A 23,815-nucleotide genomic window follows, 5' to 3' on the forward strand; every position below is an offset into this window, starting at 1 on the left:
GTGATTGATTGTTGTTATTTGCTAAGACAGTGTACATGAACTGCAAACCTTGAGGCAGGTCTAGGTTTTCTCTGGACTGTAACTTCAGTTGTTTCATCACTTTTAACCTAAAAGTAAAGGTTTTAAAGCAATGCAAACTGGTCAAATAAGTAAATTTACTCTTATTACCTTCAGATTAGAGATTGGAGCTTTAGGAAGCCTCGATTGGCCCCCGGCTCTCTTCCCTCAACACCGTCCTCCAGACTGAAATATCATGCATGAGTTAGGCATACTTGTTTTCTGATCACACTCAAGTTAAAGCTCCTAAATCCTGAACTTTTACTTTGACATCTTAGATGGCAGTTTTGCCAAACTCCTGTGTGACCCTCAACAGCCAAACTATGGCCACAGGGTCATGTCTGAGCATAATGTATTTCGGGACCTACATGTAGTTGTCTATCTCCGAGCTATAGAAAACACAAGTGGCTGTCAAACCAAACCAAAATCTAAGTAAAAGCTATATTGGGTATTTTATGTTGGCTTTACAGCAAGATCTTTCTGAGTCATTCTTCTGGGAATTAATAAAGTGAGGCCTTAATGCAGTACATGTCAGGTATTAGTGCAGTTTTTTTCTCTTCTCTGATTTGACCTATTAACTAACCGCTTAATCGTAGTGTCTCATTTTCTTCTATATCTATTCTGCAGAGTAAATACACCCACAGACATCTTAACGACAGATGATTATTTTCTCTAAAACAGGGCTGAACAGGATGTTGTCAGTAGCACATGTAACCAGTCTGCTTTATTTTTTTATTTTTTTATTTCAGAGTTTGTGTCACCATTTTAATTAGCTAGAACCTGACTTCCTGTTTCCTCTATGTTCGGGGTCCATCTTGGTCCTGCTCCCACGTGTTTTTGGGTTCATATCTTGTCTATTCTATAGCTCTTTGGTCCTCCCATTCATGAGCCACTTGTTATGTAACCCTGTGGTTATGTCATGTGTTTTCATTGGATCTAGACTCCTTATGTGGCAGCCGTGGGTCAAATAGCATGACAGACATAATTCTTGCTTGTTGACTGGAGCACTTGATGGGTGGGGATCACCACCTCCAGACAACACTGTGAGAGGCAGTCAGGTGTCGATCATTCACGAACACAATGAACTCTGCCTCGACTTTGTTCTCTGCGTTGTCCTCAGCGGAGACCTTCACCGATCAGATGCTCCGAGCCGAATGAAACAAATGCGAAGAATTACATTTGCTCATTTGACTGTATGCCGTGTGTCGTCCTGCAGACCTATCCATCCAGATGAAATGAAGGGCTGATCACAGCTAGTCTTCCATACACAATGATCACTTTTTTTTTTTTATTCTTTTTTTTTTTTTTACCACAATTAATCTAACCTTACAGCTTTCTTTTGATAGACACAGAATGTATCTAATCCTGTTCCTCTCTTCACGTTTCCCCTCCCATGTTAAACATTGTGTATGTTTCTGCATGTCCTCTCACTCTGCATGTTTATATATGTGTTTGTGTGTTTTTTTGTGTGTGTCCTCTGTCTGGAGCCTGCTTCTCGTCTTCTGTGTTTGTGCTCTTCTGTCTGTGAGAGGGTTCTCTTCTGTTTTAAATCTCTGTCTAACATAAGCCACACGTGAGCTTCCAATTCAATTGATCTGCACGTCGGATCAATTATTGACTTACAGATTGCAAATGCATGTATGTAACGCGATCATACGTGGCTGGCATGTTGCTTTTAGTAAGTTAATTGGCTTGACACCATATTTGCGATGCATTCTAAACATATATTCATGTATATGTTTTGGTAGCAAATAGCGACCAAATCATGCAACTACATCAAAATGCGCATACACATTCACACTCCAGTACACGCACACGCACACACACTCACACACACACACTCATATTCACAAAACAGTGAACGACAATACACATACGCACACACCCACACACACATAATACTGTGTCCCTGACTGCGATGTGTGTGTGGTAGGATTAAGGGCGGGGGCCAGGCCTGGGGAGCGAACCAGGATGGAGTGGTGAACAGCCAGCCGGGGGCCCGAGTGATGGACGAGCGTGAACAGATGGCCATCAGCGGGGGCTTCATCCGCAGGTAAGCGCACCGTACAGTGTGTGCGTGTGCGTGCGTACGTGTGTTGGTTTTCGCGTGCCCTTCTGTGAGTGTGTATCTGGAAAGCATGCTTGTTTCTATGTGTATGCTCAGTTTTAGTTGTTTTCTATATTTGAGAATGTGATACTGTTCACATCTTTTAATACATAATATTACTGGTCCATTTTGACTCTTAAAGAGACGTTTCACCATCTTAAGGACAACACGTCAGTAAAGCTGTATTAACATACTATCAGCTGTTGGGACGACTGAGTTTCCCCTCATGATTAGGTATAATTTTATTTCAGCTTAATGTTTAAAGCAGAGGGGCTCAGATTCTTTCCTATGAAGGGACAAAAAGGAATCTGGATGGCGGGCCGGAGGAAAAAAGCAAATGTTTATGTTATGTAAAATTGAATTTCATTAAAAAGTAATATTATGAAGAAAATGAGCACTCTAAATGTAAAATACAATTTCAGAATAATTAAAAAACACACACAGTTGCACAGATTATTTTCAGAAACAGCCATCTCGTCATCTTGACAAATGTTTTCTTGTCAGTGTGCCACTTCCTCCATCTCTCATCTTGACTGGAAGTATGAAGTCAGTGACGTCGGACACACTAACAGCACACGCGCATTAGTAGGAGAGAGAGTAATACTATTATTATATCTAATGTAATTTAATAGGCAGAGTTTAACAGCACTGTGTTGTACTTTAAACTCATATTATTAACTTTTTAGCTGCACAAAATTTCCAGTTTGTATTCATTCCAGTAAGATTTTATAGCACTTCAGATGAAGGAGAATAAACATGAGCTTGTCAAATAGTCAGCTCAAATTTAGAAGGTGCCGAATAGGGCTGCTCTGGTTTAAACTCTAGGAGACTGAAGGACCAGTCTATAGCAGTAAGTAGTTATGGTTTATGAAGAGGTGCAGTCATTTTGTATTAAGGTCATTGGAACCTAGTTTGAAATCAGATGCCTGATGCAAGCTATGCAACTGGTTTCTAACCTTTTTTTTCTTCTGAGGCCTTAAACTCAAGAATTAATAAGCAATAAGAAGAAGAAGGTCCGAGTCCTTATGTTGGGAGTCACTTAGTAATACTTGGATATACAGTATGACTTAATCCTCGTGGATCTGAGTGAAAACAGTGCTTTCACAGTGCTGTAACAACTGATCTGTAGAGATGGAGCAGGCCATGTGGTTTATAGATACGTCTTAACAGGTAACCAGAACACATTTTTATTTTATCCTTAAATGTTCCAGGATCTGAATTCCTGAGTCATTTAAATTGAATTTAAATTCCAGAGGATCACGAGAGCAGCTCCCAACACACACAATCTTAAGCAGCCGCGCTTCCTTACCTGTGTGTGTTCCAGGGTAACGGATGACGCCCGGGAGAACGAGATGGACGAGAACCTGGAGCAGGTGGGTGGGATCATCGGCAACCTGCGTCACATGGCCCTGGACATGGGCCAGGAGATCGACACCCAGAACCGCCAGATCGACAGGATCATGGACAAGGTACGACTTATCCCTCTGTACCGTGGAGAGTATAGCAGCTTATTTGGTGGGTGAGGGAGCAGGGCTTTGATGTAGTTTTCACTTCACTATTCTGTAGTGAACTTTTGGATGGAAACAGTTTCTGTTTTTGGAGTGGCAACAGAAAGTTTATTCAACGTAGAAAAAGACATTTGTGACGCTCCAACACAAAGGCAGTATGGAACTACAATTTGAGGATGAAGGAGGAACATACAAGCACTCTTTTGTTGTATTTATGTTGCGTTGTTGTGTAATTAAAAGGTTACAAGACACCTTGATGAACTAAGCACCTCCAGACCTGTTTGTGTTAAAAGTCAGGAAACAGAATGTGGTCCGATTTACACGTTTAGTTTGCTCCGAAATTGTAGTTGTAACGCTGTGTTGCCAGAATTGTGATTAATGTAAGTAAATATAGGGCAAGAAGGCAAAAAAAAACAACCCAACTCCAGCTAATATTCAGATGTAGTATTTAGCTGGTATTTAGCATGGATTACAGGCTCAGCGTGGAGCTATGGGACAGCGGATGGAGCTGATTTAGACCAGATTTAGCCTGCGTTTGACACTAATGGAGACAATCTGACACCCTGGGTGAAAACCTGTCTGTTAAACAATCATTTCAGTGCATGTGTCTTTACATCTCATTCTTTAGCCCAGGGTTTGCCCACATGTCTCGACTCCGAGCTGAGGACTCGTAACAACCTCTCCTTTTCCCTTTCAGGCCGATTCCAACAAGACCCGGATCGACGAGGCCAACCAGCGCGCTACAAAGATGTTGGGCAGTGGCTAAAACTGCAGCGAAGAAGTGCTTTTCACCCCCCGTTTGACCCCACCCACCCTGAAATTAACAACACCAACCAATCCCAGCCCCCCTCCTGCTAAACACCGGCGCCCGGCGCCCGCTTCCTTCGCTCGAAAGCAGGCGCTCCAACATCATGCTTTTATTGTGATACTGCTAGAGATTTGCACACAGGCACATATCATCCATTCCTCTGCCCCCCCCTTCCTCCTCGTTCTCCTCCTCCTCCTCCTCCTCCTCCTCCCCTCTCCCGTTCCCGCGCATCACTAAAACCTCTGTCCCTTCCAGCCCTTTGTTGTCAGTGTTGTTCTGTCATGTTGCTCTTTTGATTTTGTTAAGAAATAATAGTTCCATCACATGACGCCCACTCAAACTCTCTCCACGCTGTACATAGAGCTTCGTTAATGGCTTCAGTGATTTAGATCACTCGTCCTGTTTTCTTCATCACTTTCTCTCTCATTTTTTTTTAAAGTCTGTGTGTAATATAAACTGTATGTACACCTCATTTCCAAGACGTCCCACGTCAGTATTGTGGTGTCGTCCACGTGAGACACTTCATCAGTTAATTTGTTGTGATGCTACATGATAAGGCCACGGTGAATATAGTGAACATACAGCCCTGACAGCTCATTACCAAGACGCTTGTTTAAAGTTCTTTCCTGTCACTGTGGAGCCGCTCACATCTTCCTATTGGAATCGATCACGGTTACTTGGTAAAGTATTTGGGCCATTAGGATGAACACATGGCGTTTCGGTCATTAGTCTATATGATGAGTATTAAAACAATTTGATGTCGCAGATTGTACCTGTGTTTCCTCAGGGAGCTAAATCCGACCACTCAAAAGCAAAGGGTTGAATATGTGATGGCTGCATTGTAATTTATAAAAAGCTACAGCTTTGTATTTGTGTCATAAGGCTCGGCGCATATGTGAAAAGTTGCATTTGTTTCTGGTCTGAACGGCATCATCGATAGGACTAAACTATCAGACTAATATTAGTCACAATAGCTAACGTGTGATCGTGAGCGGAGGCGGAGCTTTGCTGGAGGTCAGAGTTCAAAAGGTCAACAACCCCTTCACATCCCGGACCGCAAGTTCTCCATGATTCAACCCGAACAATATACAGTAGTGCATTAAGTGTGTTATGCATGTCCATCCGCTGCTAGAAAGCACTGAATAATTGATTTATCCAGGCAAAAAATATCCTAACATGGCAACCGCATGCGACATATGTAGGTCACACAGAGGAGAGGCCCATATTTATCTGCAATAGTGCCACTCATTGTTTCATGTCTCTTTACCTTTCTGGACTCTGACCATCACTGTAAAATAATACCTTGGAAAATGCCAATAAAACCATCATAACTGTAGAACCAAACCGAGCTTCCGGCTTGTTATTATGACCGACAGGGTGGAAGTGGTGGGAGAATTGTTAGCAGCAGTGTTCAACTCCTACACGCAGCACAGGAGTTTGTTTTTATGACATTAGGAGTGTTTTCAGAATCATTATTTAGATGAGGTGCACAATATATGTGTACTTACTGCTGGAGAGGAATTAGCTTGACATCCTGGATCAGAGCTGCAATTTCATGGTCATACTGTACATGTAACAGACGGTGTTCGGGGGTAACTCGCTACGTGTAATCAAATTACAAAATGAATGTCATTGTAATCTGCTACAGTTACTAAGAATGAATATCTAGTTTAATTACAGTTACTATTGAAAATGTTGGTGATTACAGATGGCTTACATCTGAATTTAGTCTTAGAATGTAATATTCATTATATATATTATATATATATCTATAATATTCTGCTACTTTGCATCTTTTCTCTGCAAAGGAATGTCTTCTGTCTTCAGGCTCCATTCATTTAGCAGGATGCCCCCAAAGTCTGAGCTCTTGATTTTGATTGGTTCTCATGTTTATAAGTTGATCCGCCTCTTGTCTGTCACTCAAATCAATTTATATTTGGCACCCACGCTAAGAAAGTTTGCCATGTCCTCAGATAGACTTAGACTTTATTAATCCCAAAGCTAATAAGAGTCATTGAGTAACCCGTGTTAAAAACAGTGACCGGTACCGAGCCGTGTTGATGGTTCTGTCATCACTCAGCTTTAAGTCGACCTGGATGAAGACTTGGTTTGAGGAACATTTCTTCTTCACTGCAGTCAGTTGTGATCTACATGTTTCGGTGGTTGTGCTGAAAAAGCAAAACATTTCAACCTTAAATCCAATTATATCGAAGGACTTTTAATTAATAAGTGTTGAGGTTTTTTTGGGATGTTTACACAGCCTGGTTTACATTTGGTGTTTCAGACTTTCAGCTTTATTAACCAGTATAAAACATTCACGATAAAGTTACCATAAAGGAATCAAATCTAATGTTACATTACTTACTACATTTTGAATAGGATAACACTTAATCTGTAACCTGTTATATTTCAAAATGCCGTCCCATCACTGGTAACAGGTACCAGGAGCATGTGGCAGAATGTTTGGATAAGAAATAAGAAACAAAGCTGATGGTAATCAATAGAAATGTGTTATTTACTTCTACATGACATTGTTTTCATCCAGTAAAATGAAAACATGACATATACGGGAGACATGCTTTCAAGAAAAAAGTGACCGAAATGGTTAAAACCTGTAATGTCGACACAGATATTTAAAGCTCGAGTGTGTGTGGCGAGCATGGAAGAAAATAAAAGACGGACTCAGGACAGAAACAGGAAGAGACAGGCAGAGTCAGACAGGGAAAGATGTGCAGCAGCACATTACACTAATGGACATCTACTGTGGTGCCCTGGGCTTAGAGCGGATTAGAGTTTACCACGTCACTAAGAACACAGACACACTCACACAAACTTGAATCAACAACAGATACACACCGCAGGGTAATCCACCATACCTTAGTTACATCCATTACAGCCCCCGCGCATGCATGTGTTGTATGGCCTAAACGATGGAGAAAAAAAAAAAAAAAAAAAGTGGCCTAAAGCCTGAAACTGTCCGAAAAAAAAATTATCATTTCTGCTTTATTAAATACAAAATCTTCACATTTTGGAATGAAATCTGTCTGGTCACATCACCTACTGTAACTACTGTACAAGCAAATTAAACTAAACTTGCGTGGTTGCCTGTGGTTGTTGCTGATTGAAGCGTTCAGTGTATTATTTAAACCAAGAGTGCCCCCTGCTGGTATATCAGGTCTTTGCACTGCGTTCATCACGGCAACTCTTTGAAGATTCATTTAAAACTGTGGCGCACAGTGGTCAGGAAAGGAAATCACGTCTTTGTCCCAAACATGATTGAGGGCACTGTATATATCCTTACATTAAAAAAAAAAATGCTTCTTAGCCAATCATATCCTAGTTGTTTAATAAACATACATAAGGTATCTGGGTAATTATGTGTGCCACCAATGTGTCACAGTTTGGCAGAGGTTGGTTTGCCTTGGCTGATCTTTAATGTTGTAGTGGGCCTTCTGTCTACTTTATGAACTCATATAAAGCTCTGCAGATCTGCTCATCTTCGGTATGCAGTCGTTACTGAATAGACACTGTTTTTTTTTTTTTTTTTTTTTTTGTCGTTTCAGTTCCTTTTTTAATTAGAATTAAAGTCCCGAAGGACTATTGGTATTCTATTCAAGTTTTTATAGTATTTATTTTTCAAAAATGAAAACCACGAATCAGATGTTCCTTTTACTGGGCCCTTAAACTCTTTGAACAAACAGACGTACCTGGTCAAAATGGAAATGCTTTGAAGATGCGCTCATGCACTAATGGTCAGTTTTACACCATGTAGCCGCAACTGGAGGACATGTCCTGTCCGGTCCGGTCCGGTCCGGTGGGCCCGAATCTGCCTTTTACAGGCACCTGTCTATCAATATGATGTAAATGCAACGATTGAGGTATCTGAAATAATCACGCGTGTTTGACTGATATATTCAAATTAATATACATATCCGTGGTTCCACTGCTGAACATAGTGAAACACATTTGATTGCAGAAATACACCAGAAACCAAACTATTAAAAGCGATGTTGCTCGATCGACGCAGACAGCGCGTCATCCCACCGGACCAATCAGCGGCTTCGGACGAGGCGGCGTTCGGCTTTCTCCGTCGGTCACGTGACACTCCCCCCCCGCCCCTCGCCGTCGCGTTTCTCCGTCGGTCACGTGACCCTCCTCGTCCTCCTCTTCGTGTCTCTCCGTCCGGAGTGTCCCCCTCCTCGCCCGGTTCAGGACGGCTAGCATCCACTGCGGTGAACATGTTCCCGGCCCTTTTCCGACTGTCAGCCGCGGGGGCTCGGAGCCTGGCTCGGTCACGAGCCCGCTCCTCAGGTAAGGCCCGCCCGCCTCCACACCTGTCGGTGTCGGGACCGCCAAGACTCTCGGGACGACAGCTGACCACGTTAAGCGTCCCGCACCAGCTGATAGCTTAGCCGCCGCTTTGTGCACGGTGTGTAGCTCAGAGAGAGAGAAGCTAGCGCGGGGTGACATTGAGTTGTTGTGGAGAGCTTCTGTCCCCGCGGGTCTGAAAGTGGAAGCGTCTTGTCCTCCTGCCTTTTGTGTTGTGTTTTAAACGTCGAGGCGCGAAGTGAATGCGAGCAACAACAACAAAAGCCACGACCTTGTGATGACCCTCCTCAGTCGGTGACCGCAGCTCGTTTCAGCACGTCCAGTTGTTTATTATTATCTATCACGTGTACAGTTGTTTATTATTATCTTCTCACAGTTGTTTATGATCATCTTCTCACGTGTTTGAGGTTTACACGGTGCACACGGAGGACGTTTGACATCTGCTCCTCTCAGGTGACCCGACCTGAGCTCTCTGTCATCATCTCCTGACTCGCTGTGCAGATTCATTTGTTAGTTGACAGAAATTGTTCCTACACATTTTCTTTCAAAGTGTCAAGTCGGGTTTATTTATGTAACTGACCTAAAGACAACACGACCTGAAGAAAGTGCTGCACCAAATCAAAAGCAGATTTATGATAAATGAAAACAAGAATACAGATGCTAAAAAAAAGAAGATGAAGCAAAAGCACAATAGAAGAGGATGTAAGAGTAGTGAATACTACTGAAAAATAAAGCTCCAAATTTAACTTGCCCCTAATGTGGAGAAGCCAGCGAGTGTGATGTGTTTTCAATCAGGATGCGAACACGAAAAGAGAAGTTGATGAAGTGATCTGAAGTAGGAGATTGTTGAAAGGTTTTGAAGCTGCCAGAGAAACCAGACAGATACAGGAGTCAGCCTGGTTGTAGGAACAACTAACAGCTGCTGGTGCAGTGACCTGAGCGAGCGCTGTGAGGTTGAGGGGTGCGACGGATCGGACAGATGAGCTGAAGCTCCTTCATTTAAATACAACACAAACCATACAATCTGAAAATGAGTCCTATGCTGAACAGGCAGCAAGTGTACGTATGCCGGGATGGTTGGAAATATGCTCACGCATATGCGAGCCAGTCGGGAGCCTCAAAGCATGACACCGAACCAGCTGCTACCGGGCCACGGTGCCCGAGAAGAAGAAGCTGAACTCAACCTCGCGCAGTACTTTTAAGTTTACAGCTTTACTTTCACTTTACACAACGTCTAAAGACACGTAACACCGTCCTGACGAAGGCAATCAAGCTGGACGTGTTGTATCACCTGATTTGACTTATGGTCCCTAATGTGCATGTGTTCACCGACACACACTTCCAGTTTTATATCTAATACAGACGCTGACTCACTTTGTTGCAGATCATTGAGTGAAGTGTACAGTTTGCTCTTGAGGTTTAAAATAGCACTGCAGTACCGTATGTGTGAACAAGGACCTGCAGTCTTTTACTTCTTCAACACTCACATAAGACATTGGTAGAAATGACATAAAGTTTGCTCATAATGCAGAATGATTTATTTACTCATTTAAATAAGAATTAGACATATTTGAGATTGTATTTAATTCTGGCAAACGTACTGTATTACCGTTGGTGAGATAAACATAGGAATTTTTATATTTCTACATTACATGTGTTTATACTTTTATGTATAAATTCTTGAAACTTATTGCATCCTCACCGGTACTTTAAAATCTGTGTCTTCCCATATGTTTTCCAGCTCCGTTGGCCTCCAGATGTTACTCCCATGGCAAGGTGGAGACAGATGAGGAGTTTGATTCCCGCTGGGTCACTTACTTCAACAAGCCTGACATCGACGCCTGGGAACTGAGGAAAGGTGAATTTGCTGACAGATAACACTTATCATTTTCTGATGGATGTTGCTGTTTTTGGTTCGAGTTTGGGTGAATTTGGAAATCACGATGAAAGCATGAAGTCAGAATATCACTGTTTTAATGACGTTTCCATTCATGCTAAATCACGGGGCTTCTTCCAATCATTTGAACCTAAAGGCATGAACACCCTGATTGGATATGACCTGGTACCTGAAGCCAAGATCTTGGACTCAGCACTCAGAGCGTGTCGGAGGCTGGATGACATGGCCAGCGCCATCCGCATCCTAGAGGCTGTCAAGGTGGGAGACATTTGAGGGTGTAGTGCAGCGGTGAAAAGATCCACAACCCGAATCTGAAAGAGAATTACACACCAAAGTAAAGGGAAAAATGATAACGACAAGATTTCATCATCTGAGTAGTTACTCAATTGCTTGCGGCAGAGTTTTCATGTATGACCTGTGATGAAATGGTCCTCGTTAATATAATTTTCTCCTCTGCAGGACAAAGCCGGCCCCCACAAAGACATCTATCCCTACCTGATCCAGGAGCTGCAGCCCACCCTCGCAGAACTTGGTATCTCAACACCAGAAGAGCTGGGAATTGACAAGTTGTAGACTGTGAAGGTGAGACTGCACTATACAATAAAACTATATACTACGACTTCCAACGCTGGACTCAAACCCTTTATGTGCTTGCTGGCTGATTTAGGCCCGAAATTGTGACCAAAATGTATTTTTCGTAGTCGGTAGAATCGTTTCCATGAATTAGTAGTGGCTTCAAATGAACAGGAAAAAGACATTTATATCGTTAATTGTTTATATTTTTCTGACAATTAATCGACAACTAAAATTGGATGTTTGCGAGAGCCCTACTCTGACTTTACAGTTTATGATGGATTATGTCGCACGTCACCTGCCTCCAGTTTAAAATGTGTTTGTTCTCTTTCCTCAGGTCGCGTCATGTATAGAGATGAACTTTCCTGATTCTCTCCTCTCCGAAATGTCTATATTGTTAATTAAATCCATGCTGTCCTGTTGTGTACAAAGTGGTTGACCTAATAAAGAAATCAATAACTGAACAGGTGTGTTTTTTGCTAAAATCATTGATTATTTTCAGAGCACGACTGAATCTTCTGACTTCTAACTAGTAAAAGCAAACGTGTAAATATTTTCATTAATGATGGCTGGTTCTTCATTTGCATGACTTTCGCTTTTAAGATGTAACTGAGCCATTGGTCATGTGATAAGTTTCACTTGTGCTCCTCTTAATGGGAACATTTTAGTAATTTGATTTAATAATAATCAAACTATAAATGTCAACCAGTGCCTACATTATCTGTATTTAACCTTTTGTATTGTAAAAAGTGTCTCAATTTCATTTACATCTAGACTGAGCCTTCATGAAGTCCAAAGCAGAACCAGATATGTGCTTTTTAATTCAGCCAGTTACAGACACGTTTTTCTCGATAAGACGGTTGAGATCATTTTCTCTCCAACAGAAAGCTGTAAAACATTCTCCTGGATTTTTCTAATTACAAGCAGATTAAGCATTTTACAATTGTAACTGCATAATTTGTATGTGCTGGAGAAGCAGCACCAACATCTCTTCTTCTACAGGAAATGGTAGAAATAATGATGTACTTTCATTTATTATTCTTTGTCATTTTAATTGCTGACTTTTATTATGTCTCTTTTTTTTTAATGTATTTGTAGTTTACATGGAAACGTTTTCTTTTGTCGTCTTTGTTTGAAGTGGAAACTTTAGCAAACAATGACTGACTTTAGTCATGACACGTGTACATGTCTTTCACAAAACGTGTTCGCGGCGCGCTCTTTTATTTTGAAAAGCGTTGGCCCGGAAGTGTTGCGACAGCCGTCACTGATAGCGTTATAGCCAGGCTGGCTAACAAGTGCCTGAGGAAAAACAACAACAACGTCCCGGGGCGATGGGACAGCTGTCGTCATGGCCGTGTGAACTGTGTGAACTGTGACAACTAACGCCAAGATGATGAACGACATAATAGAGGAGCCGGAGAAGGACGTCCTCCTGGAAGCGCAGCAGGAGACACAAGTTGTGTCGGTAATGAAAGCTAAAGCTGAAGCTAGTCCGGCTAACGCTGGATACATTATAAACAGGGAGGCTAGCTGACGAGGCTAGCGCGAGATTCAGCCAGTTTAAATAAGACACGCTTAAAATATAAATATAAATATATATATGTGTGTGTATATATATATATATATATATATATAGTGGAGAGTTTAAGCTTTCTGCTGTTAGACATTTGCGAAGTTGGACTGTAGACTAAACTAAGTGACGTCATGGTTTATCCCTACCTGTGAAGTGAAGGTTGACTTGTGGGGACATTTGGACATGCTTTCGATTTTAAAACTTTGACCAGGCCGGTGGGATGTCGGGGACAACCGCGGGACTGCTGAGCAATTCAAAGTAGGTGTTCAGTGAAGATGTCATTCACTGACCACCTGACGTCATTCAGTTGTCTCGTGCCCCTGTCATGGACTTTGCCACACGTGACATGACGTACAGATTTTTTTTTTTTTTTTTTTTTTCTCCTCTTATTTCTCAAATCTCAGGGGCCGAGTAGCGGCACAAGACCCAAGACCACTGATGGAGGCATCAGACCGGTGGAGAAAAGAGGACCTTACATCATGTCCAGAGCTCCAGCCATCCACCTCAAACTACGTAAGCATTTCCTTCACTGGAGGAGTCATTGGACAACACGCTGCGTGTCCGTCGTGGTTCCTCTCAGGGTGGTTGTGAGTTCAGCTGCGGGTCATGTTGATGCTCTGAATCATATGATGCTGACTTGACGGTTTCACTCGGACTGAGTGGCAAAAAAAAAAAAAGAAAGAAGCAATAACTTTCCATAATGTCACATCCGACACTGATAACTGCATGTGATGTAGATCGGTCCGCGCTGTGCAACCGTAACTCTCAAGGTGTTTACAACTAAATTGTGTGCATCATAACTCACTTGACTGATAAATCTGAATGCAATAATCATGTGGCATCAGTTAAATATACTACCTGTTTATTTTTGCATAAAGCCAGACAAATGTCACAGACGTGGAGGATTTATACACACATACAAGTTAATGTAGGATGAGTGTCTGCAGTCTAAATCTGTCACGTGAGGTTGGAAATGCCAATTGCATTAGACACATGACATATTTTACACACTTCTCTGTCTCTCTTTTCAAATAGCTTCACTGTCAGGAAAGAGCAAGACAAACTCCCAACGTCCCCCCTAAAGCCTCCTCACGGACTTAACTGACGTTACAGCTGTATTGTTTGAGTGTTTCAGTGACATCACGCACTGCTTGCATTGTCATTGGTAAAGAAAAAATGCCAAACCTCCAGGAAAAAAAAAAAAAGTGTGTGCATGTTCAATGTTTATACATTTTAACAAACTATCAAAACTTAGTAAAGGCTTTAACACGAGTAAATCCAATTCAGATGTTTGACTTAAGATACAAAAAACTTTACAAACCCGAAGAAAACAACTACAGCAGCGAGCAAGCGGGTTCTGTCACTTCCAGATAACAACATCCATGCTTCCTCTCTTTACATTTTGTGAGTGGCGGGACAACCACGTTTAATACGTCACCAATCTTGCTGTGAACTGTAGGTAATTCCCTTAGACGTAGTATGCAGAAATGTGGACTCGCGGATAGGGTGCTTAAAGGGCTCAAAACGTCCGTCACAAGGCCCTCACAGACTGGATTGAGTGATGATTTGACAGGCGGACAGTCCTAAACCCTCGCGGACTTACTGGGAACGCGCCTTAAAGTGTGTGAGTCTGAGGGTGGAGGTTGGGATGAGGCCAACCTGAAAACACAATTCATTTAATCAGAAAGAAGAAAATGTTCAGTTATGTTTGCAGCTACGTTGTTTGTTGTTACCATCTTTTCCAATCTTTATAGGAGTCCTCTCCCAGACAGCAACTCCTAAGAAAGATGACAAGACTTGATCTTTAATCTCAGTCTATGTGTCTACGTTTCTTACCATGGTGACAAATCACTCTTAGAGAAGTGCTCAGGCTCCTTTATAAAGCAGCATGCATGTAGGGAGCTTCATAAATCTCAAGTTGTCTGTGCTAGGAGTGTTTTTAGTCCAAGTCATCATTGAATTCTTGGGTGTGGTTTGTAAAGATTTTATAAATACAGGGACTTGGGTTTTATTTGTTAAATGTTGTTAGGAAAGGGGGCTTCCATAGCTTTGCGACTCAGTTTGTGTTTCCATTCACGTAAGCTGTTAATCATAAGAGATGTGTCTTGTTCTAATTATCCAAAGAGAAACACAGGGAGATGGCGAGGAAAGCGCTGAAGAAGAAAGCCCTCTCACCAGGACTTCCAGTGACACATCAGCCCAGACAAGGAGCCAAGAGGTGAGGAGGCCTGATGACGAAAGAGGAAGCAGCTTTGTGTGACATCAGCATGACGCAGAAAGAGAGGTTTGTTTTTCTTTTTGACTGTTTCTGGTTCTCCTTTCAGGACGGTGAAGTATAACAAGGGCTACGCTGCTTTGAGTCAACACGCAGAGGATACTTTGGTTGCACTGGACTCGGACAGGTAAGGTCACTCCAGGTATACGGGTCATAGAGTTTGTTAAATTCCTACTACAGTGGTGCTTGAAAGTTTGTGAAAGTCTACATGAAAGACAACCCAATTAAACCAATAAGATGAAAATATTATCCATGGTCTTTTTTTTATTTTATTTTGAGGAAAATTATCCAATGTTACATAGTGACAGAAGTACGTGAACCTTTAGGATTATCAGCTAATTTGAAGGTGAAATTAAAGTTAAGTGTTTTCAGTCAATTGGCTGACAGTCAGGTGTGACTGGGTTCCCCGTTTTATTTAAAGAACAGGGCTCTATCGATGTCTAAGCTTGCTGTGTATCATGGCACGAACAAAGGATATTTCCCAAGAGAGAGCTGTTGATGCTCATCAGGGCTGAAAAGGTTACAAACCATCTTTTAAGAGTTCAGACTCCACTCGTCCACTGTAGACAAATTAAGTACAAATAGAGAAAATACAAGGCCATTGTTACCTTCCTCAGGAGTAGGCAACCGTGGCCTTGTTGAGGAGGGCCTTCTAGTGGGGAGTGGCCCTTCACAAGGAAATGGGACAACACTCGCCTCAACAGTTCTCCTAAGTTAATTGTTAATACGTTTGTAAGTCTCAGGAGTTTGATTTAGATTTAAGGAACTATACAGAATGATGACCGAATAGTGTATCTCAGAGAATCTGCTATTACTTCTCACAAACAAGACTTTATTCAGTCAGTCTGAACCATAAATAGTTTTATTTTCCCAAAGCCACACTTTCAGATTACAAAAATATTCTTGAAGAAAATTATTTGTATGGATCAATTTTCATGTTATGTAGCCTCAGCTTGCAAACACTGTTTGGAGGGCTAAATGACCACTACCCCTCGATCCCTGCAAGAAACGGGACACCCTACCGCACACAGGCACGCACGTGCTAAACAGAGTGGTCAGGACAGGTGGTAGGGTCACTGGGGGGGGTTGGGATCGGGTCCAAGAACAAGTCGTGTAATAGTCCCTGAGGTCTCAAAGGAACCCAGAGTAGTGTCTAAGCTACTAATGAGTCCACTTCACAACAACACTGAGCATCAATGGTGTGCACAGCAGGATGCAAATCTCCAAAAAGAACAAAGCTAAAGGTCACGTGGGCAAGACGAAAGGTTCGTTGGAATAATGTTTTGTTGACAGATGAGACCAACGCAGAACTTTTTGGTTCAGATGAGAAGCATTATGTTTGGAGGAAGGAAACCACTGCATATCAGCATATGAATCTGAACCCCTCTGTGAAGCATGGCGGTGGTAGTATCATGGTTTGGGCCTGTGTGGGTCCATCTGAACCACGACAGCCTGCGATCATTGATAGAATAATGAATAATGACTTATACCAGTAAACCCGGAAGGAAAATGTCAGTGAGCTGAATCTCAAGAGAAACAACCCAAAGCACACCAACGAATGGTTAAATATGGGTCAGGACTTTGACTTTCAACAGCCAAATCAAAGTCCTGACCCGAATCCAATATCATGTGAGGAACCCACTACCATCCCACAGTTGAAGCCGCTCTGCTGCAGGAACGGGCTGAAATTGTTCTGAGCCGATGTGCAGGACAATTCAGTTCGGTTCGGTTCCAGTTACTGCTGCACAATAGGGTCACACCAGATACTCACAGCTGAGGTTCACATACTTTTGTCACTCACTGATAAGTAATATTGGATCATTTTCCTCAGACAGTAAATGACCAAGTCTAATATTTTTGTCTTATTTTTTAATTGGGTTCTCTTTATCTGCTTTAAAGACTTGTGTGAACATCTGATGATGTTTTAGGTCATATTCATGCAGAAATATGGAACAATTTAGAAACTTTCAAGCTCCCATGTAACTGCAGTAAACTAAACACAGATGGTCTGTTAATGTTAGCACTTCTTAGTGGGTTTTTCTTCTACAACAGCTAATCTATTTATTGGTTTCACATTTCTTTCAAGTCTACACATGAAAGAGATATGACCTTCAGTGCTCACAAGGACTGTATTTGCCATAAAAGCATGCTTTAAAATGAGCCTTTGGACTCTTTATTTTGATGTTCTTCAAGTTCGAGTGCGTCAGCAAAGTATGTCCCCAATGAAAAATCTTTATCTAGTGTCAGGTTTTCTTCTAAACAACGTTACATGAATACAGATTAATTAAAGATGAAATGGTCATATCTTTAAATTTAATGTAACATATTATACTGCGGCCATAAAACCAAGTCACCTGGACATTTACCAGTTCACGTTAGAAGTTTTGCGGACAGTAACATTAGTGTTCCTGAACAAGTTTTTTGTTGGCTGTTGGCTTTTTCACCTCACAATAACAGCGTGTGTCTTTACAGTGATGAAGAGATCGATTTTGAACAGTACTCTTCGGGATACTCTTCGGCTGAGGTGAGTCAGCCCCGCAGGACATTTTTCTGATTCTATCTAAATTTCAGTTACCACATTGTTAAACCGGCTGTGTGACTGTTTCTGTGGAGGTGAGTAAAAACAGATCAAAGTGCTGATAAGAGGTCCAGATTTAAGTGCATCAAACTTTCAGAAATCGTGCCAGATCTTTTTTGTGTTTGCATGTACGCAGTATAACAGTTCACACTGAGTGTGAGTGTGAGTGTGAGTGTGAGTGTGAGTGTGGGTGTGGGTGTGGGTGTGAGTGTGAGTGTGTGTGTGAGTGTGTGTGTGTGTGTGTGTGTGTGTGTGTGTGTGTGTGTGTGTGTGTGTGTGTGTGTGTGTGTGTGTGTGTGTGTGTGTGTGTGTGTGTGTGTGTGTGTGTGTGTGTGTGTGTGTGTGTGGGAGAGTAACTGTGAGAGTCAAGGATGTCTTTTACTTCTGTTGTTGTTATTTTAGTTACACACACTGAGCCTCTGGCTGTTTCCTGACTTTGGACATGTAGATATGTGGAGTTGTTCACTCTGCCTTTTAACAAAGCTTCAGTTCAAATGCAGTTTTTCCTGTTTTCACATATTGCAGTTGAGTAACTGTTGAGACTACATCATACCTAATGAACAAACATTGAAGTAGTTCATGGCTCTCCCAGCTATTTTTGGAGGGTACAAATGTGCAAAATGAAAAAGACTTAAAAAAAAAAAAGAAGTTTGGTGCCAATTTTAACATGATTTTAATTGCTAACAGTAATAAACACAGAACTGGTGGCATCACAGGCAACCTGACTTGATCTTAAAAGATGGTTGCGTCACTCATGAACTCCTATCTGTTCACATAGATACATTTTTTATTTTTCTATCTAGCAGGTTTCGCCACGTTATTGAGTGATGTGTGTGTATTACTGCCTCCTTCCTCTTTGCTCTGCAGGTCCACCCTGATTTGAGCAGGCAGCTGCTTCAGGACGGCTACCGCCTGGATGAGATCCCTGATGACGAGGACCTGGACCTGATTCCGCCCAAAGCCATGGGCTCGTCTGTGTGCTGCTGCTCCGAGGGCCCGTCCTGCCGCATGCAGTGACGTCGGTGCCGCGCCTTGAACCTTACAAAGGCTTGGCTCCAGCTTCACCTGACTGTAGTCACTGGTGCCTGCTGCCTTCTCTCTGACCGAGCTCCACTGCTGCGCTGCCTGAGGACTTCCAGCTCTGGAAGCTGGACTGCGTGCACGGAGACCGCTCAGCCCCCATTAAAAACGCAGATGGACGTGAGAACAAGCCTTATCCACTGTGACCCCAAAGCTTGACCTATTTTTTTATTTATTCTTTTTTCTTTTTATAGGATTAAATGACACGCTATCTCCGCCACTGCTTCAAACGGAGTGGCAGAGTAATTCAACATTTGGGATGTTCCCTTGTTGACCTATGGAGAGCTAGTTACCGTCTTTACTTCTCTGGTAAACAGGTCTGCGACCTTCTAAGCACGACATGCATACAAGTATGAGGTATTGTGTTTTAATGTTTCAACCCAATCAGTACCTAACTGCTAATTGAAATAATGGCCCCTCACGTCACCATTGACATTCCCTGACTACTGTTGAATTTACAGTCTGTTTTTCTTCATGGCTGGACTACAACAGCAGGCTGTTCCTGGAAATGAAATGCCTGTCACTGATCGGTTTATAGTTCAACCATTGGTCAGCTGAATGTGACTATCTGTTTCAAAGCTGATCTCGGTGCAGGCTTTTCGTGCAACTATCTGCAGCTCGTCCCGGGGGAATCTGGAGCCGCCCCACCACCTTATTCTTTTCATCCTTACCCAGAGATCATAACTATAGGTGAGGGTAGACCGACTGGTAGACTGCAGTTCGGCTCCCTTTTCACCACCACAGTCCAGTACAGCCACTGTGTTACTGCTGCTATTTCTCCCAGCCTAACAAAACAAAAAGCTCTGTTTCAAAATAAAAGCCATTGTTTCAAATTAAAAGCCCTCTCGTTACATACGAGGTCCAGCCATATGCTAGGTTTTGACCTGGTCTTGTTTTCCTTCTGTCCTCAAAAATTACAATTGAATTTGATTTTGAAAGGACGTCACACATATTGAACACCTACTCCAACAGAAATAACTACTGAGAGCACTGAATTGAAGCAAGATGTGTAGTGTTTGAGTGAAACCACCTAATGTCTTCATGGCTTATGTGTATTGAGTAACTGTTTCCTTTACCAAGTGTTACTATATACAAAAAAGGTATTACATTTTACAAGTCGTCATGGAACAAACTACTCATTCCAAGTAGAACTCACTCTTCCTCTGCTTGTAGAAGATACACGAGGAGAGGAATGCAGGATGAAAAGTCGTTACCACAGACATCCACTGTTTGAAAGATTTGTGCAATGAACAGCAGTGCAACACGTATGGACATGTAAGCAGACATATTATCTTAAGTGCTTTGAGAGATGAACCAATGACCTTTGAGTCAATTCCAAAAATGAATATCTGCCACTTTAAAAAAGAAAAGAAAAAGCTGTTACAGAAGATTGTTGGTGTAAAATCAAAATCTATAAGTACTTTTTTTTATTTTTATTTTTTTATTGACATACTTTAGATAATAATTTGTGGTAAATAGAAAGAATTCAGAAACAGATATATGATTTTATTTTATTTTTTTGTATGTGGCCACGATGGATGTGTAGCATTTTGGTTTCGAACCCTCCAGGATCTAATACGTCTATTAGGAAGGATATGAGTGGACATTGCATTATTTTATTTATGTATTTATTATTAAAGTTGTAGGGGACACTAAAACAGATGTTACAGATTGATAGGATACCAGATTAGCATTAAGAACTGAGCTTTTTGTGTGCCCTTGTTGTTTGTAAATCACATTTACATGCAGAAGTTTAAACTACGTGTTTGGGATCATTTTTCTGTTTGATGTGTCAGCTGTTGTTTCCAAAACAACAGACACAGATGAGCTAAAAACAATCTGGGGAAGAAAAAAAAAAGCATATATTATTTTTCTTTTCCACTTTCATGTTACCGTCTGGGTCATATTTTACTATTAACTGTTGGTGTTTATTTTGAAATTGTATGATCAGAAAATGTTAAATGTCAGCATAAGTGACGGTGATCACTTTCCTGGGAGGTGTGTCTGTGTGTGTGTGTGTGTGTGTGTGTGTGTGTGTGTGTGTGTGTGTGTGTGTGTGTGTGTGTGTGTGTGTGTGTGTGTGTGTGACTGAGAGAGAGAGAGAGTGCGCAAATAGAAAGTCATTTGCCTTCAACATGAATTTGTTAAATAATCTGGTCAAGTGCATAAAGGTTTTAAAGTCAGGATAAATGTGTGGCTGCTGTTCGACTCACCTGCCGGCCACACTCTTATTTCTCCTGCTGTGATGTTGGTTGTTACACGTAGTGACTCTCAAGTCGTATAAATGTACGAGAGCAGACCACTTGACCGCCACTAAGTTAAGAACTAGCAGTAGTAGGACATTTTGTGCGAGAACAAAAGTATGAATGTGGATTTGTACTTCAGAGTTGGGATCAGTTCATAAAAGAAAATTTAGGAAGTCGATCTTGATAAAAACCTGGTGTTAAAAAGTGTTAGCTTCATAACATTCGTAATGTACACTATCTCCTCCCAGCACTCCATGGTTGTAATGTGGCTGATTTAGGAATAAAAGATGATTCTGCTATTACACTAAGTGTGAGTCACTCGATACAAGTGTGAGCCAAATGCTTTAAGCGGACCAGCTGACTTTAAAGTGTGTTGGCCCTGCACCATGTTTGTGGGTATATACAATTTTGCACTTTGACACCAGTGGTCAGTAGCAAGTACGCTTGACTCACCTGTACTATGCAACTATTGGGACAATCTGCTTGTTAAATATCATTGAGACAAGATAACGTTATTGTGTGCTCAATGCAATAACTTAAAAATGTTTTTTTTTTATGATGGTAAATTTTAATCTTTTTTTATTTGATTGTACTGTTTATTGGTTCACATTATTAAATAAAACTCAGTTAATTATATTTTGTGTATCGCTTTGATTATAAGTTCTAAAAGTCGTCATCGGTCGTGTTTGTGTAAATAGGTAGCATGTAAAAGAAGCATCTATTCATTGAATGAATGTAAATGAGTTTTAACACAGGAGGTTGATGGAAAACACTAATCATCATGAACACATAGTTGATGTTTCCACAAGTGGGCAGCATGGAGCCATGCTGAACTTCCTATAGGATACCTGTTGCTCCCGCACTTTCCATAAAGTTTTTCAGGTTAATATTGCCCCATACTCTTTGCCACGTAAAATTCAGAAACATATTTGCTGCTGTAAAAAAAAAACTATGCGGCTATGTGAGTAATAATTTAAAACATCCAACATTTACAACATAAACACTTCCACTGAAAGCAACCTTTTTTTTTTTAGTAAAGTTATTATTATTATTATTATTATTTTAAATGTACACACACACTTTTGTTTTTAACTTTTTATGAAGATCATGCATTTTGCTTCGAGACTGTTCAACGCACGTATGCTGTGAAGTGTACGATCCTGGTGAATCCCAGGTGAGGCTGCTCACTGGGTGTCACGCAGCTGAAGGGGCTGACACTGGGTTGCCGTCGCAGGGCGGGCCTAACGGCGCCGTGCGCCATGCGGGGGATGTCAATTGAAGGGGAGGAAAAAAAAAAAAAAAAAAAACAACAACTGGGAGTTACTTCAAGCTCTCCGAGATATGAGATTCGGCCATTTTCCAGTCGGCCCCTCTTTTCTAATAAAGAAGAAATTTGCGCAAATCACAAGGGAAAGGAAGAAAGAAACACCGGACTGTTCGCAGAGGTCGCCCGGGAGAAAAAACCCCAAACCAAAGCCAGCATATTATACCTCCTTTCTGCCGGCGGATCACTCGGGATCTGCGCTGCGTGCACTGTGTCTCACCCCCCCCCCCCCCCCCACACACACACACACACGCACACCGCGTGCGTGCGTGCGCGCGCGTGTGTGTTTACAAGTGTTTGAACGAGTGCCAGAAACGAGGGAAGAAAGGAGGATAAAGCCGAGGAAGGAGGGATGGTGGACAATTCAAGCAGTAGTAAGGCACAAATGGTGAGTCGCGGTCCTGTTTCGCTTCCCGTTTACGTTTCCCTGGTTAGTAACGGGCGAGAAAAACAAAAACACGACTACGAAAGACGCAGTTTAACCGCGTTTTATTTACGTTACGGAAAAGCGTCGGCTCGCTTAACGTTACGGTTTCCAAAAGAAACTAAAAGAAGGCAAAACTTTAACAGGTAATTTTACGTTATTCTGTGTTGCTTTTTTTTTTTAAATTTTTTTACTGGTTTTACAACCTTACGACAAAACTAACTACATTTCTACACAAACGTTTGTCAGCACATTTTATTTGTTTGCGTGATAACTTAAAGACCCTTTACGTTATCCACGTATTTTGAGGATGTGGCAGTTTACTTGGGTAAATGCGGAAAGGGTGGTTTTTTTGTTGTTGTTTTGTTTTTTTCTTCACTTGAGTGTTTGTTTGCCTTATTGATATGATTAGAGAATACACACTTGTTTATTTAACACCGAGCTTTCTGCTGGAGGCTGTTTGAAACAGTTTGTCTCCCTCTCGGAGGAAGGAGTTTGGACATTACAGCTGCGTGAATGAGCGTTTAACTTATTAAAACTCAGTAGACGGTGTCAAGTATTCACTCCTTTTGGTTTGAGAAAGACGTAGAAAATCACTGTACTACTACAAGAACTGAGAACCACTTAAAGTGGGAGACCAACAATTCATTTTTCCCTTCTCTGGTCTTAATCGAGCACTTCCTGTGTCTACAAACTGACGTGTACTCTCCAAAACTTTAACATAGTTGTGTGTATTGCATTTTGCAAAGTTTTGTCTTTTATTTTTATTTTTTTAATGAGCCTGGCTCCATTACTGTAGTCACGGACTGTGTGAGTATTTTTTTTCTTTTTCTTCTTTGGCACAGGCTCAGGTCTTTGTGAGTTTAGATGTAAAAGTTGAGGGCCTCAGCTGCCAGAGTCTATTAATGTTTAATGTGTTTATATTAGTAAATAGAAGTTTAGATGTGTTGTTGTGTTGCACATTTTACATTGTGGTACTTGGGGTCAGGTCTCCTGGTTAAAACATTGACATAAGTAAATGAGTACATGGAGCATC

At 41.5% G+C, this 23,815-nt stretch overlaps 4 protein-coding genes across 6 annotated transcripts in view; all 4 read left to right on the forward strand.

The window, feature by feature from the left end:
- Positions 1 to 5,824, forward strand: part of LOC138616201 (synaptosomal-associated protein 25-A-like) — a 42,592-nt gene extending 36,768 nt beyond the window's left edge. Inside the window, exons 6-8 of the mRNA XM_069690339.1 lie at positions 1,991 to 2,110; positions 3,489 to 3,633; positions 4,370 to 5,824. Coding sequence (XP_069546440.1) covers positions 1,991 to 2,110; positions 3,489 to 3,633; positions 4,370 to 4,438 — 334 coding nt within the window. The 3' untranslated portion in view covers positions 4,439 to 5,824. The remainder of the gene's footprint in view (positions 1 to 1,990; positions 2,111 to 3,488; positions 3,634 to 4,369) is intronic.
- A 2,821-nt stretch (positions 5,825 to 8,645) lies between these two features.
- LOC138616202 (cytochrome c oxidase subunit 5A, mitochondrial-like) lies at positions 8,646 to 11,743 on the forward strand. The gene is made up of 5 exons (XM_069690340.1): positions 8,646 to 8,791; positions 10,551 to 10,667; positions 10,843 to 10,964; positions 11,166 to 11,288; positions 11,617 to 11,743. The coding sequence occupies exons 1-4, from the start codon at positions 8,719 to 8,721 to the stop codon at positions 11,277 to 11,279; spliced, it is 426 nt and encodes a 141-aa protein (XP_069546441.1). The 5' UTR covers positions 8,646 to 8,718; the 3' UTR covers positions 11,280 to 11,288; positions 11,617 to 11,743.
- Positions 11,744 to 12,563: 820 nt separating this feature from the next.
- Positions 12,564 to 21,667, forward strand: fam219b (family with sequence similarity 219 member B). The gene is made up of 6 exons (XM_069690341.1): positions 12,564 to 12,744; positions 13,257 to 13,365; positions 14,977 to 15,070; positions 15,177 to 15,254; positions 17,600 to 17,651; positions 18,573 to 21,667. The coding sequence occupies exons 1-6, from the start codon at positions 12,670 to 12,672 to the stop codon at positions 18,720 to 18,722; spliced, it is 558 nt and encodes a 185-aa protein (XP_069546442.1). The 5' UTR covers positions 12,564 to 12,669; the 3' UTR covers positions 18,723 to 21,667.
- Positions 21,668 to 22,623: 956 nt separating this feature from the next.
- LOC138616204 (AT-rich interactive domain-containing protein 3B-like) overlaps positions 22,624 to 23,815 on the forward strand; it is a 48,701-nt gene continuing 47,509 nt past the window's right edge. For all 3 annotated transcript variants that reach the window (XM_069690345.1, XM_069690343.1, XM_069690344.1), the window contains exon 1: positions 22,624 to 22,743. In XM_069690345.1, the coding sequence (XP_069546446.1) occupies positions 22,708 to 22,743 (36 nt within the window). In that variant the 5' untranslated portion in view covers positions 22,624 to 22,707. The remainder of the gene's footprint in view (positions 22,744 to 23,815) is intronic.

The sequence above is a fragment of the Brachyistius frenatus genome, unplaced genomic scaffold, assembly GCF_029030835.1.
Source record: "Brachyistius frenatus isolate BFR_SWC_R1_liver_20210118 unplaced genomic scaffold, ASM2903083v1 Contig_9, whole genome shotgun sequence".
Classification (NCBI taxonomy): Eukaryota; Metazoa; Chordata; class Actinopteri; family Embiotocidae; genus Brachyistius; species Brachyistius frenatus.